Source organism: Schistosoma haematobium, chromosome 2 (assembly GCF_000699445.3).
Source record: "Schistosoma haematobium chromosome 2, whole genome shotgun sequence".
In the NCBI taxonomy this organism is placed as follows: Eukaryota; Metazoa; Platyhelminthes; class Trematoda; order Strigeidida; family Schistosomatidae; genus Schistosoma; species Schistosoma haematobium.
The window spans coordinates 18,885,417-18,902,014 of NC_067197.1; the positions used below are offsets into that span (position 1 = coordinate 18,885,417).

The window sequence follows — 16,598 nt, forward strand, 5'->3', positions numbered from 1 at the left end:
ACATTTGTCTTTTATGGTTTTCCTTCCTCAATCTCTTTCCACACTGACAAACAAAATAAGAAAAATCGTTCTAAGCATTAAAAGAATTATAATACAACAAGGTATAATCTAAGAAACGTAAACGAAGTTACAGAAAGGAAGATCGGAATCGGGATAAAAACGTTTTTGGAAGTATTCTTTTCGTAAACGTTCTCGTTGTGATGTAATAAGAATAAACACTGCAATTTACTCTTAACAGATCGCTCCAAATTGGCCTATTTTAAGTTCGATATGAGTTACAAATAAACAATAGATCGGTAATCGTAATAGCCAAATTAACAAAATGTATAACTACTATTATTTTACCTATTTAAATGTATGAAATATTTGACAGTTTATCATCCGGATAATGCAAATCAAGTAGTTTATGATTTTATTGAAAGTTATCATCTGATATTTGCCTGACAAGAGTAATTGGAACAATGATCTGATGGATAGGATTTTCTTTACCATATGGTTTTTCAAGACGATTCACTTTCAGGCTATCTGGATGTACGTTTAATTTGAGTGTTAGAGGGCAGCTTTTGTAGATCACTGTTGACAGAAAAATCACGAAACATTTGTACAGCTGAATGTATCCACAAATTTGAAATACTTGGTCATCATCTATCTGGTTTTGTACTGATTAGATATCGATTTAACATGCATTACTAGTTTATAAATAATATTCTTTCTTGTAATAAATTAGAAAAAACGTTTTATGTATAATTAGTTTTACTACTACTAATCATAAGAGTAACTAAAGTTGTGGACGGAAAGTAAATATAAACATTACTAAACAGCAGAACAAACATATATACAAATTTCGTACTCAAACTCCTTTGTGGTGAAAAAAATTCATATCCGTACTAAATAAAATAATAACGGAAACAATGAAATGAACTGTTCGTGAAAACGATAAGACTTTTCAACAAATGCTTTCTCTCTTATCCCTTAACCGTTTTACGTAGTTTCCTCTGAATCTTCTCCAGATCTTGGAAAATAAAGTAATATAGAAATTCCTAAAGCACAGAGGTAGATAATAAAGAATAGACGGTCTAAAACCATACCGACTGCTCTCCATTCAGAAATTATTTTATTATTTTTTTCCTTTTTCTCATTTTGTTTTTGCATAAAGCGTATACCTTTGACTATTTCAGAAACATCACGAGTAACCATGTGCACACGTTTTAAAAGACGTTGATCAGAGTTATTGGTTGATTTTTTAAATTTATGACCAATAAAGCTACTTGAATTAGCACGCCATAAATTATTATTATCTGGGTCATGATTAATTTCCTTGTCAGAATTATGGTTTATACCACGGTGACTACGGCTACCGATACTATGTCCAGCTGAACTCCACCTTGGTAAATTCATTTTGTTACGTTCATCATCCTCAGAATCATCTTGACATATAGGTGAAGTGAATGGATATAGTGGAGATGTTAGTTGAGCATTCTGTAATGAACTGTTCCATTTAGCATTAGCAGCTGATATAGCTTTTTTAGATGCGCCAGGTTTAATACATTGTAAAAGAAAATGTTCTAGATCAGGCCCTATGCTTTTGTTACGCGTCGAGTGTGGTTCATCGTCTTCATCGTCTGTCGTCTCTTCCTCATCTTCACTTTGTTTATTATTTTCGATTAAACCACGAGATGATAAACGTTTGTTAAAAATATTGGAGTCATTAATAGCAGTTGTCCATACAGCTGCTAATTCATCAGTTGGATCTTGAGTGAAATGATTTTTAGGTGTTGTTTGTAATGAATACTGTTGTTCAGCATGATAACCTGGGTCAATATCGTTTGATCCACGACCAGATGCTGCAGCAGCTGCCGCAAGTCCAGCACAAGCTGGACAAAATGAACAAGGTGTGGTCTGTTCAGTTTCTTGTGTTTGCCTCCTACTAAATTGAGGAAAGTGTTTCATTTCAGCCTCGTTATCTGGGTAGTAGCAACCAGGAAATTTATGATTTGGTGATCCCGTTGGAAATCGTGACCTCATATGCGCCTGACGAGAATTAGTATAACAAAATTCTGTTGAATAGAATTTATTTCCATGTGGTTTTCCGAAACGATTTACTTTTGCATTATCTGAATAGTTTGATAAGAACACAAAAGTGCTATCAAAGTTAATACGAAATAATAAAATCCTATATAATAAGAAAAACTGTTCTGAAGTTAAAACATTATAGTAGTTACCATTTATGTGCATTCTGATCATAAACATTGGCTAAAATACTGTGAATACCTTCGTTAAACGTGCATGGATATCCAAAACGACCTTGTACACATCTGTTATTGTCGTGAACAAATAAACTTGTTCACTCTTATTCTTCATCAGTTTTAAGTTTTTAGTTGTCAGTGTTTTTCTAATTTACAAGATAATTTTCATCACAAGTTGATATTAAACAAAAAATCACCAAAAGCATTAAGCACCGAATAGTTGATTTGTTTATTTTCGAGGATCAGCATGAATAGAGAAGTGCACCGGATTTCCAAATAATTAGCTTCAGATCTATCAGTAATCATCAAAATGTTTACACAAATCTGACAAAATTTATCTATTTATAATTTCAAATTCAGTTTCGTTTAAGTATGGTGCTTGCATAACCACTATCATCAATGACCGACTACATCACTCTCAGTTATTGAATCGGTTGAGATGAATTAATTAAAGCTCAAACGGAAATGCTTAACTGATGAACTAGGCAAGATGGGTTAATGTAATTGTTGATTGAAACCAACTTTTGAACACAAAAAACAAGTTTTTTTTAAAAATGACATTTTCTACATATAACCGATTTTATTATTACCATGATAACACATTGTTGTTTCCTTTGTCCACACCATAATGTCTCTGACAACAGATTTTTTAAATGGTTAAAATACTAATTAGTGGGTTTAATTCAGTTTATAATTTCAGTCACAATCCTATATATTGTGAATCCTATAGAGAGTGAACAGTGATTTATCGTGATAAACAAACATATAAAATTCACCAAATAATTGAAATCTTACCACTGAATTTTTCATTAAAATCACTTCTTGTTGCTGAAAACATTTTAGGATCAAATAAATTACCACGCAAAAAATTATCTGGTGATGTCATGAAATTATGAACAGAATTCATATTTGTTATAGGTTTTTCTGTTGGTTTATTGGAAGAAGTTGAGGTCGGAGGTGGTGGACCACCAGGTGGACCAACATTTACCAATAGAATTCTGGACCCATGATGTAATGCCAACTGAAAAAAAATTCGATAAAGAAGGAAAGTAAAATATTATTCCAACGTATATTGGTGAGAATTCGTCTGACTTTGCATTTCGTTAAGTTTTATCTATGTTTATGGATTTATTCGATGCTTTATAATTTAGTACACAGTATGCGAAAAATGAAGTGTTTATGTAACAATTTTATAGTTTACATCACAACAGTCACTAAACAAGCATCGAGAACCTGGAAGTATTGGAAAGTCGTTTGTTCTAAGCAGTGAATTGAAAAATGCTGGTCGGCGGCGTAAGTAAGTAAGTGTATATCAGAGAGTTGACTGGGGAGAGAACTCGAAATCTCTAGTTCTGTTGAGAAGTATTAACCTTCACACAACTAGGTTGACGTTAGACGGTCTACATTTTTAACTTCAGTCAATTCATAATATTGTACAGCCATCTTACAATGCCTTTCTCAGTCTTAAATATTTGAATTAAAAGCGCAATAACTATTATCTTTTTGTTACTTAAAGTGGGTAGAAGGTAACATTCGGATTAGAATAACTTTTCTGTTATAAAGTAAAATAATTACTGCTTCTTAAAATTTTCACTCTAATATAAATTTCACTTCCATAAAGTTCATGAGAAAAAACAGTTCGGAATGATATACAAATAACCAATCATTCCTCAGTCATATATATATATATATATATATATATATATATATATATTGGAAATAAAAAAATGGTTTAGATGACTAATGCTAAATATGAATTTGCCGTCTTATGAATCTTGTGATGACCTGACATTTATTTACACAGTTGAAGAAAAATGGCAATGCACTTACGGCCATTCATAGTAGTATACTTCAATTATTTCAAAAATCACATCTTAAACCATGTCTGGTTGGTATATAAACCCAGTATGCTTGAATTAATTGATTCATATCGCAGAGGCTAAGATTTGTGTTCTGGGCTAGGCGGAACGCAGTACCAGTCAGGACTCTAGACTGCTCGTACTGGTTTTAAGCGTCATTGGTCCGATCGATAATTCCCTGCTCTCTAGTTGGCGGTATCGTTACGTTATCATTAACATGGCACACAAGTCACAAGTTATAACAATCTTCACTAAACAATTTACTTCTCTTGATAAAAAAAGGGAAATGGGTTATGGGTGACTAACACGATTGAAACTCAACTTATTCATATGTTATTTTTCTTTCACAAGAAAATAACATTACACTGTTTTATTTATTATGTAGCCAGTTATTATTTCAAACAACTTAAAGGGAATTGAAATTATATCCTGGCAACAGAATACTTATAAAATGAGTGTATATTTCCTTTCAGTTTTTCCTACGTTTTGTTTTCCTTTCAATACCGTATACATAAATCAGTGAATTATACAAAAATGAATAAAACAGGAAGTTTATTTATATATAGGAAGATAATTAGTACAAAAAGGAAAGAATTTACATTTCATGCATAACTATTTTAAGCAAGAATATATATACTACTAATCCTTATGATAAATGTTAGATACAGCCTAGTTAATAAATAAATAAAAAATTAGAAGTAATCAGTACATTATTTGTTCGATATATATGAATTATTCAATTGTAGTGTAAGAAAGTTGAAATCTTATGAATGGAGACGTTTTTGGTAGGTGTTAATGATATGAACACATTAGAATTATTAGTAATTTGTTAAATATACATGTATATTTAAAGGCTATCTAAGGTTGGAATAACTTTTGAACTGCACAATGATATTACATAGAAAACATCTATTTAAATATCAAAGAAAATGTGTGAAAGCATAAACTAGGGTATAATTGTTCATAGTTAAATGTTTATACCATTGAAATGAGTTAAAACTTACATGTAACCAATTTAAAGGAGGAAGATGAAGTGAAGAACTATTCATAAATATGTTAAGAAAATGTACCTAATGTGTATAACATTAAAGTCATAAGCCTATTCTGAACATCTTTTCGTTTATAGATTTAAGATACCTAAACCCTTGTATTAATTTTGAAAGTTAAAAAATAGAGTTGATGTGAAAATGGTAATGTGCTTATGAAGTGTGAGGATGACCATCTTTTTTCCGTGTTCAATAAATGTGTGATGTCCAGCATTTTCAAGCAATTTTCCTTTCACTTAGTTGGTCAGTGACGCACTGGAGGTTTAACTTCAATAAACAACAACGATCCACTTTTGGTTGGAATATCTGCATCCTGAGTGCGTTGCCTTAATTTAGCAATTATGACACAAATTGATGTAAAATAGATAGAATATATCTAGTAGTGGGATTCAAGTAACGCGTTTCATCCTGTTTGGAAGTTGTCAGCTGAATGTACCAGCATCCCAGAGATAATTTTCTCTCCAGGACTCGAAAGTTGTACCGTTCACCTCAAGAAATCCATTATTTTATCCACTTAGCCACTGATGTCGGACAGCCATATACTTTTAGTTTGAATCTTATGGTTTCAAATACTTCTATCTGACGAGTATTAAGTAGGACGAGACACGAGTCTTGGATTGCACAGCTAGCCGCATTTCATCTATTTTATATCAATGTATTTTTGTTTGAACATATCACTGTAACTCATCATAACTTATGTGATAGTTAAATATTGAATTGAAATTCCCCGTGAAAAATATAATTTCTATGAAGGATTCACTCAATAAATGAATGAAAAAATGTTTGAAAATGCGTGATACTGCACATATATTGATCATTAGAAAACGGATGCTCTACAAATTAGCGGATACGTATCTGATCCTATTTGAGAAACACATTTCAAACACCTTAACCATACATTTACCTATCAGGATCATACTACTAAAGCTTGTGTGATTTGAAAATACAAAATATAACAATCGTTATCACCATATTGAGAAAATGTAATTTTTTAAAACTATCACTGGAATTAAAAATGGATTGGACATTACGAAGTGAGGATTAAAAGTATAAGAAAAGGTTACTATAAATAGATTATTTAAGTAGGCTTGGCTTTTCTGCTGGTTATCCAAAAGTCTGAGAATGGTATGATAAAAATTTCGATTGCTGGTTTGGTAAGGGTTTTGATTTAAATCTTATGAACGGTTTCCAAATGTGTCCATTGATATAGTGAAGAATAATACCAGTTTTATTTTCTGATATTGATTGACTATGTTAACGTTTTGGTCTGCCTGCCATCACTTTTGACTGCATAAATACATTTAATCTACTTGTATATGGTTGTATGCACATACATGTCTAAATACACTATATTTTTCAGATCAAATTCTTTGTCTTATTATACTTTCGAGATTCACAATTGTTTGCTTACATTGACAAGTGTACCGTGTATAAAAGATCGTAAACGTGTTCATTATTCACGGTTAAATATTACTTTCGACATCTGTTAAAGATGTACGAACTTAAATTGAATAGAATTACAAGTTGGAAGGATGTATATGCCGTAATTTGGTCGATTATTCTATTAATCAAGGATATGAAAACATACAACACATATTGCATGTTAGTTGACTACCTCAGAAATGCTTCAGCACTACATGAGCTGTAATTGTCGCACATTAAGATTTTCACGTGTAATACGCGGTCAGACTTTCAAAAAGTAGTCAAGAAAATATGTATTTCCTTACATCAAGTATGAAGTTCCGTTGAGATTTCCATTACCGACAAACATTTTGAGAACAAAACAGAACAAAACATATTCGAAATTAAAGTGAAAAGTTATTGCTATCCATTGATAATTGGAGTGACTGACGAATTGTATTTTGCTGACTTTCTCGCTATAAGTAGGCTGCAATTCAACAAGCCAAGTTAGAAATAAACATATTTTTACTCAGCTAAGTTGATAATATAGGGAAAGGAGATTCACAAAATACTGAAGACAGACCTGTATTGTACGTTTTAGGCAGAAAATTCCTGTTCTGCTACACATTGAACATAGAGTTGTGAAACATTGAGAAAGCATTTTTTATCGGACTGCCCAGACGCTTCTCCACACACAGTAAGAGGTGAATACTGACGGTGCATTTAAATCAATCTACCAAAATGTTATTCATAGAGGTCACGGAAATTATAAGTTTGAAACTTCACTTTATGAAGCATTCAACTGCATTTAGTAACCAAAATGTACAAAAAGAAAGCCTTATTATTCATTCTTTTTAGTTAACCATGCATCTCAAAAAGCTTAACTTGGAATATTTTTGTTTATCATATCCAAATCGTTGTCATACTATGTAATGAGATTATGTGTTTCTAGTACTCTGGGGCACTACTCATGAATATGTGCAAATATAAATTTAGTTATGATTTTTTAATTTCAGACAAACAACTACTCTATAATAGATATCTCATCTTTTAGTTATCAAGAATATTAAATTTTCAAAATATTTATGCTCATTAGGTTCAATATAGTTAAGACCAAAGAAGCAAAATACAAGTGATCTATTGTATTATTGAAACATTGCTTTGTTTAACCGCTACAAACATCTCAGCTTATAGCGATTGTCGACTGAGTAGATTGTCACATTTAAACAATGAATAATCAAGAATGGAACTAGATGATTGGATGAGAAATACATTCATACAGCTATAGATAGTCTGTTTCTGAATGTTGATGACGAATTACGGTTAATATAAGTTCTAAACACAGAAACGCGGAAAACACAAGTTTACAGAAAGCTATGTCATACTGATCAATCTCTGAATAAGAAGTGGAACAACCCGATAGAACACAAAAGTAACTTTAAAAAGATACCATTTACAAGAGTTAGAACACACTAAAGGACTCATACTGTAAAAAATTAAATGAACAAATATGTTTTTTGTAAAACCAGCTACCCCTAGAATTTTTGTCCAAAAGTGTATGAAGAACCAACCCACAACCTCAGAGTCAACTTCAGGAACTAGGAAACGGATTGTTCTGCCCTGTAAAAAACATTTCAAAAATCGTTTTGAGGATTTAAGAACTTAGTGATTTTTCATACACATAGTTCGCTTTATAATTTTGAATTGAGCAAGAATACAGATTCTAGCACAATATCATGAATCCATTTTATTTCGTTTGGTCTCCTCAGCTGCTTACAAACTGTAATATTTAAAAATCATAATTACAAAATAGGTTAAAGTTACTTAAAGGAAAGTGTTTAGTCAGAAGTTATGTTGTAGACATATTAGTATAGCAAGGGTGTAAATAAATTTAGTAGACTGAATACTGTGAATATATTCCTTATGTAAAAGAAAATTCTACAACATTGACTGTGAAAACAGATCAAACGGCCAGTAACAAGTGATTACATAATGAGTAAGCGGTGATAGGAATAAAATGAGTAAAGCTCAGTTTATAAAATAAAACTACTAATTTGGAAGATATTTGAAATAAAAACCCAATAATGTAATAAATGCAAGGAAGGGTTAAAAATTGTTTAAGATGCAGCACAGGAATATTTGTCACCAAGGCAAAGAAAGATTAATAGTTATCTACTTTTGAACACGTAAGTCAGGTTTTCGACGCCTGATAGCAACGGTTTCAGCAAACTTCAAAAGACTGGAGTTTGGCTGCTTACTAATCACCCTAAAAGATTGCAATGTATCGACCTAATGTCCTGTATCCAAGAGAGTTTCGGTGATTGCACTGTTTAGAGTCGTTCTTTCTCTTGTTCTGAGGTGTTTTGGAACATGCTCAAAAAATCTAAGATATTCCCTCCTTTCTGTTCGGCCAATGTAGCTGCTTTGACAGGTACACGTAAATTTATAAATACGATTAGCAGTAGCATGAATCTTCGTTCTTTTTCTTTTCAAAACTTTGGGATTATTGTCATCCATAATCCAACACAGTCACTTCACTTTATTTTATGCAGACCCAAAATCACAATAGCAAATAAAGGCAAACGCAATACTGTTTATAAAATAATTTGTAGCAGTTGCGTTATAAACTACGCTGATCACATTGGATACACTTCACATACATGCTAGTGAATTGACACGATACTTTATTGCTTGACCATTGATGACATTTTTATATAATTCCGGTTCGAGTCACAGAGAGTCAGCAATCAAACCCGACCTAAAAGGCCAATCAACAATCTGATCAGACGTCAATGGAAGATAGTTAAGAGAAATAGAAATACAAATAAAAATAGTAAAACTTAATAGAACAATCATTCACATACAGAGGCTACACAACCATTGATTTAAGGTTCGTGGAACGTTTAGTAAACTCATTTTTACATGAAGTAAGCGATGAGAATATTGTCAAGAACAATAATAAAAGTTCTTTTTCATCATAAAATCTAAGGACAAAAAGTATTCACTGCGATTGTTAGTTTTCATATGAATTATTATTATCATTCACCGAGATATTTTCTTCTTTAATTAAACATAAAACAGGTTTTTACTATGTAATATAATGCATTTTCTGTGATTCACTATTCGTACAAAACCACTTCAAGCAAAAAGTAGGCTGTTATTTACTGTGCTAATTAGTAGGTTCATTATTTTTCTGTATTTCCATTGACTTTATTATGATAGGAAATGGATATAAATGGATATATATATATATATATATATATATATATATATGGTTAATCCGCAAAATATGTAATTAATCTCCTGTTTTTAGATGTACGAAATGTAACAACAAAAGATAATCTAAATAATTAGATGATTTTATGTCAATAAATGAACGCGGATGAATTATTGTTTGTGTACAAACATACATACATATATACATATATGGAAACATGTGATTGTAATGAGAATAACAGTGATAATATAAGAGATTAAAATGAGATAAACTGATTTGGCCAGTTTTTAATGGCTGATTGACTTACTGGCTAAATTTAGTATTACCAGAGTAAATTTATTCATGTCCAATTATTTATTTGATTTTGTTTTTTGTTCTTCTAAAGCTATGAATTCATTCTTGGAAGAAATATCATAGTAAGCATATACTATGAGTTTGCGTTAAATAATCATTCATAAGGTGATTTTTAAATACATTCATAACACTTATCTACAATGGTTGTGTTTAGCCCTTAGTGTAATAGTAAGTTATTCAGATTACGATGCAAATATACCAATAAAGACAGATCAATTGCAGGTCTTGTTATCGCGAATGAAAAAAAGATTACTTCCGAAATCCCGTGATGATAAATTAATACAAAATGATGCAACTTTTTAAGGCCACATTTAACTTACTGACCTTAAGAGTTTATAAATACTATAAAACTTTATTTTTAAGACCTAAAATGTATTTAAATGGTTTGAATAATTGTTTCTGGTTAGCGTTTTTCAGCGAGTTAGTTTTCTACGGGATGGGGTCGCTAACCTCATGCCCAAACCTCCTTTTTTGTCCTGGCTCGGGACCGGCAGTAGCCCCCGGAGGGGCTCCAGGCAGAGGACAGAGTGGGTTGGAGAATGCTGGTCGGCGGCCTATGCTCCAATGGGGGAAACAGGCGTAAGCAAGTAAGTTAGTAAAACGTATTCAAGTAATTAGACAAGGAAACGATTACATCTACTTAACAGAACATAGTCAGTTCTACAAGTTTTCATTGGTTGTGTGTGATAGAAACATGAGATAATGTTTGAATTCAGTGTGATTTGTGTACAGAATTACACATTTTTAAAATTCAGATTGATAAATACTCAGTATAATGTTCACTTTATTTTCAGTAGTATTATAGCAACTATCCTACAGCCAATTTCGATTATGGTTAGTTTTGGTTAAGCCCTTTTATTAACTTACGTAACAGACAATGTTATTAGAGCAGTAACGACTTGCATATTTCTTTGTATCATTATGATCACTGGAGTACATGACACGCTCTAGCTAAAATGGTGATTGCTTGAATATCACATGATGATTTATCCTCCCCCCATGTATATACGTACTCAAATCCTATTATTGGTCTTTACTTTACCTTATTACGCCAATATGCAATTTGACTATAAATTCACCTGTGTAATTGCTCGCCTTTCTGCTTCAAATCCACCTGATGCGCCTATAGCTTTGTGATCTGCGCAATCCGTTAATAAACTGTAGTTGCCGTATCTTATTACTTTCTGATTTCAAACACCATCGAGGTTTATATAATAACGGTTACGACGGTGATCGGTTAAGTCACTACAGAATATTTCAGGTAATATAACATTAGTGTTACTTCAATGTAGCGTTTATTCAGGATAATATTGTTTGAATAAATTTAGTGAGAACTTAACGTTGCACAACACTCATCATTGGTTGTAGTGGTAATTCTGTGTATTTCACTTAACTATTATTTTTATTAGCTAATCACTAAATGTTAATAAAATAAATGTATAAGTCGTGGATGCGCACTGCTGAGGAGCCCCAAAATATGACGAAACGGCCGTCCAGTGCTTCCAGGTTTTCCATGGTGGGCTAGTTTTAAATGATTCATGATTTTACCCATTGAAATATGTAAGTGTTTATGACAAAGTGATCGATGTGTTTTAGATAGTGAGTTAATTCATAATACACATATGTTTCTTTCTTCATATTTGTGTCCTATGAATCATGGCGTTTTTTTCTAAGTTCCAAATATCAATAGTCTCATTGTTAAAACACACTACTTTTCATTTGAAATGGTCAAGAAAAAAAAACTAAATATCATCCTATTAAAACAATTTTTTTAGCCTCAATTATTATATAGACCATTATCATCTGGATACAATTTGTTGAATATTATCTAAAAAGTCATCTAACATAACATTGAATGCAAGACAATCATATTTTTGTTTAAATTATTAAATACGCATAATATTTTGCTCAAAATGTTTCTTTTCCTCTTCTTCTTTCAATTCCTTGGTTCATTTCCATTTTCTTTTTTAACAAAAAATATTATTTACTACTTAATAATATTGTTGTTTGTTTGTTTGTTTGAATTACAAAAGCCAAATTAATTCTTTTAATAATTTTTATGTTTTTTTAAAAATTTTTATTATTTTTTTATTTTTCAAATTGTGATTTAATTTGTGGTAGAAAACCAGTGCATTACTCCCTTTATAATTCCTTCTATTCCTTTGCCCAATTTATATTATTCTTATTATGTATATTTATTTTATATCCTTTGAAAGTGTATACATTTATCATAATTTAAATATTTATCTTTAATTTCCTATTTATATCTGTATAGGTGTATAACTACGTAATTGAGTAAGTGTATCTATGTGTATTCTGTATGGATGTTTGTTTATTTATGAGCACATACATGGAGTTCAATTCCCCAACATAATTATTATTACTATTATAGAAATCATTAATATAGTTTCATTGAGAAAAATTGAATTTCATTAAATTGTTTCTTTAAAATAATTACGAAAATCAAATCAAATTGAGCAGAATAAGAAGGAAAAAAAATGTTTAAATTAAATGACTTAACACATATATAAACGTGGTTAATTCTAAACTAGAATCATTTTAATGAATGTTGAAATGAGTTTGTTTTTTTAAATATAACACACCGTTAAACTAATCTGAATGGAATTTCACAGATTGAAATCATGAGTCAGTTGAAGCTAGACCACCATGGAAAACCTGGAAGTACTGGACGGTCGTTTCGTCCTAGTATAGGACTCCTCAATGGCGTACTATGGCGCAACTTCGTGGAGTGGTTGAAGTTAGACATTAATACCATTGGATGCCGGCTCAGTGGTCTAGTTGGTTAAGCGCCTGGCCCGAGACTGATAGGTCCTGGGTTCGAATCTCGTGGGGTGCGGGATCGTGGATGCGCACTGCTGAGGAGTCCCATACCAGGACGGAACGGCCGTCCAGTGCTTCCAGGTTTTCCATGGTGGTCTGGCTTCAATTAACTCATGATTTCAATCTGTGAAATTTCTAACATCTGCACAAACACCTTCTGATAATAATCTGAATGGGTTGGAAATTTTGTGTGCTTCTGTGTGTGTGTGCATTGTATCTACAACAACTATGAAGACAACAAATGACGATTTAACTGGTATTTAGTAAGAAAATATAAAGGTTTATCACATCAGGGATTGACAACTAATCAGAGATTATCTTTTATTAACATAAAAATCTAAACGAAATTGAAAAAAACAATTATCAACAAGTGAAAGCTATAATGTTTGAAGCATATTTTCTCAATTTTAAAGGTATCCAGATTTACTGCTAACAACTATTTCAGTAAACAAAATCAGTTACAGGATATCATAAAATAAAATGTTCATGATATCCCAATTGGTGGAAAAATTAAATCTCTGACGTTTAGTGATTTAGCATGATCTTCTTCTTTAGAAAAAAAATGAATATCTAACAATAAGAAAGAACAACTTAAAGACTCTCAAATATCTGTTTGTGTTTTAATGATGGTTTGAAAGGACTGATAATTAATTTTCATAAGGACGAATTAATTTCATTAAATGTTTGATTTATAGGCAGAGAAACTTTAGATTTGTATATCATGTTCTATCTTTGTAATATTATCGCTTTCTTTTTCATAAATTATTCATTTTCACAGGCTGACTAACTAACAGTTGGCAGAGAATTTTTTTCTTAATTATTTTCGGCTTATGGATGAATTCTAATTCTAGAAGAAGAATATTTTGTTAATATAATAATTTTATTTAGGAATTGGTATTATTCCCATCAAATAATGTTTAGATAACCATGAAACGTCTAGCTGATCAAGAATGGTTGATCTGAAGCTCATCGTTTCAGAATTCGTCAATTATTTACAATTTTCCGAATATTGTTAAATAATCATAAATCTCTATTTGATAATTTTGACAATTATGAAAAAAAACTATCAATAGGTAAGAACTTACCTTTCTTAACCAAAATGGAACTTCAGTTCGTCGATCACCACGAAAATGTAGATTGACCACAATAAGGCACAAAAATGTGGATAATGTAACCAATGTCATGTTGATACAATAATAATTCCCTGAATAAAATAGTTAAAAGTTATTTTAAGAAGAATGATAAAATGAAACATTGTTATGACTATTAATAGAAATAAGCAAATGCCTGATGTAATGTTCGATGACCAGAAACACGAGTTATTGAATAGCATACATATTTCATTATTTAGTTATTCTCAAAGCAGTTCTTCTATGTATATCAAACTCATATTTTGTCATAATTTATTGTTTCCTGCTTAACATGCAGACAAAATGTAATTTATATCATGTGAATAAGTGCAACTCTTTTATTTGTCAGACATAATAGATTGATATAACTGATTTTTTAATTAGAATATTCAATATGTAGAGTGAATATTGCATTTTCATCGCTATCCATAATTCATATAGCTTCAAAAATGTTACCCTTGATTGTTTTCAATCTTTATTTTCAATCGACTCAAACAAACTTATATTATCAAACAATCATTAAATGGAGAAAACAGAAAAATTGTTGAAATTGTGTATGAATTCTTTTTCTTATGTTTTTAACTATAATTATACCCTTAGGTGTTTAATGTTTGATTACGTATTCATACCTTCGTTACATGATTATATACAGTTAGAGATATTACTGCTTTTTTTGTCGCCAAATAATCATAGTTTGTTATTCTATAGAAGAAATCCAATAATAGATTGTATTCGTCAAGTTTAGATTTACTGGTTAAATATCACATAACTTGACTGTTGTAATTTACAAAACTCATTGGCTTATATTTCAATACTTTACTGAGTTCGTAGTACACATCGCAGAACTTCATTCTCAGTCTCTCTTAATATGGATTTGTAAAAGTTATCTCAAAACATGGAAATGACCTTGACACCAAGTTCATGTTAAATGGCTTTCAATTATTGAAGATGCTATATTGAAAATTATTTTAAGTGCTATTTATCTTGGGGCAAATTGTCTTTTGATCTCTTTAGGTCTTGTGAAGAAAATCTTTTGATTAATGTATAACACAATTAAGTGAAATGTTTTTGACATTATCCAACAATTACTTTCGTGGTATTAAGTTATTGCATATTACTTACTATCCAATACTGGTTCCTATTAGATTACTGTTGATTTTGCTTAAATAATGAGTTATGTTACATGGAATATTAAGGATTATGAGTAGATTAAGCGTTGAAATATTTTACGAACTTATTATTATAGTTATCAACAAACACTAGAAATCTTCCAAACAACTGGCAAGTGATATTCTTCCAATTACAAACTACCCAGTTTACTCATATATTTCTATATATTTTGGTAAACGTGACCAAATTACATTACAGACTATACACGGAAAAAAAAATACGCGAGCATTTCAAAACTGTATCTGACACAGTAAACATATAAAGACAATTTGTATGGACTGAGCTAATCAATTAACCCTTACTCCTTAGCATGCGTACATATAATTTATTGTTTTAAATATACTTTATCTTGTGCACTAGTTTATCTTATGTATATGAGTAACTATAATCTGAGATATAAATTAAAAATAGAAAAAAAGTTGTTTATATATTTTATGCTGAGTTTTTCATACCACATTAAGTATTTAGTACTGAATCAAGCATTCATTATCATTAATACTGCTTGATTGATTTCTTAATTATTTAAGTATATTTGATGTGGAATTTATGAACGTTGGCTCCATATTAGCTGGTAATCATCAACAGGAAATATTTTCAATGTCTCATATACACCTTATTAGTTTATCAACAATTACCCAATCTACACTTAGATCTTCACTAGATTATTACCAGATAATTTTTTATTTCTTTTCATTCACTGTACAATATTCTACGGTTATGTAAATGATTTGGCATTCAGAAAGAGCTCGAGGATCGGATTTTATTTGATAATTCAGTTGTGTTACAGTGCATCTCATTAAAAATGTAGTGTTTTACAAGCAGTTCTCTCAATAATTTGTTTGAGTATCAAAGTCCTATTGATCTTAGATACAAATAAGTATTTTTAATCCTTAAGGAATTCATGGTGGACTAATTTTAATGAGGTCGATGCTAAAACAGATAAATGTGTGATTTTATTCATTTATTTAGTAAATAATTTTTAGCGTATACTGGTATAGTCTATGGAACGTTTGAATGCTAATATTAAAAATAAGATTACAGTCACTTTGTATATCACTATTTGACATGAAAACAGTATGAAGTATGAAAGGACCTCATTTTGTGGCTTCAAGCACGATAATCCTTAGTGATAGCTTGAAGTTTCATCAAAGCCAATGATAACAGTATCGATAGCATTAAAGAATAACCAAAGTTTGTAGCTTTATTAACAAACAATTGGAGCCTAAATTGTTCGCAGTCTAGGGTTATGGAGATTAATGAGTTTGGACTGATGTCGTGAATGAGTCAATGTTAGACAACCATTGAAAACCTGGAAGCCCTGGACGGCTGTTTCT

General features: G+C 30.9%; 1 protein-coding gene across 1 annotated transcript in view; it reads right to left on the reverse strand.

Annotated features, from left to right (window-relative positions):
- Window positions 1–981: 981 nt before the first annotated feature.
- CHRNA2_6 (Neuronal acetylcholine receptor subunit alpha-2) overlaps window positions 982–16,598 on the reverse strand; it is a gene marked incomplete at its 3' end in the record, with an annotated part of 82,873 nt that continues 67,256 nt past the window's right edge. Inside the window, exons 7-9 of the mRNA XM_012942153.2 lie at window positions 14,050–14,168; window positions 3,042–3,267; window positions 982–2,114 (exon numbers count right to left, since the gene is read on the reverse strand). Coding sequence (XP_012797607.2) covers window positions 982–2,114; window positions 3,042–3,267; window positions 14,050–14,168 — 1,478 coding nt within the window. The remainder of the gene's footprint in view (window positions 2,115–3,041; window positions 3,268–14,049; window positions 14,169–16,598) is intronic.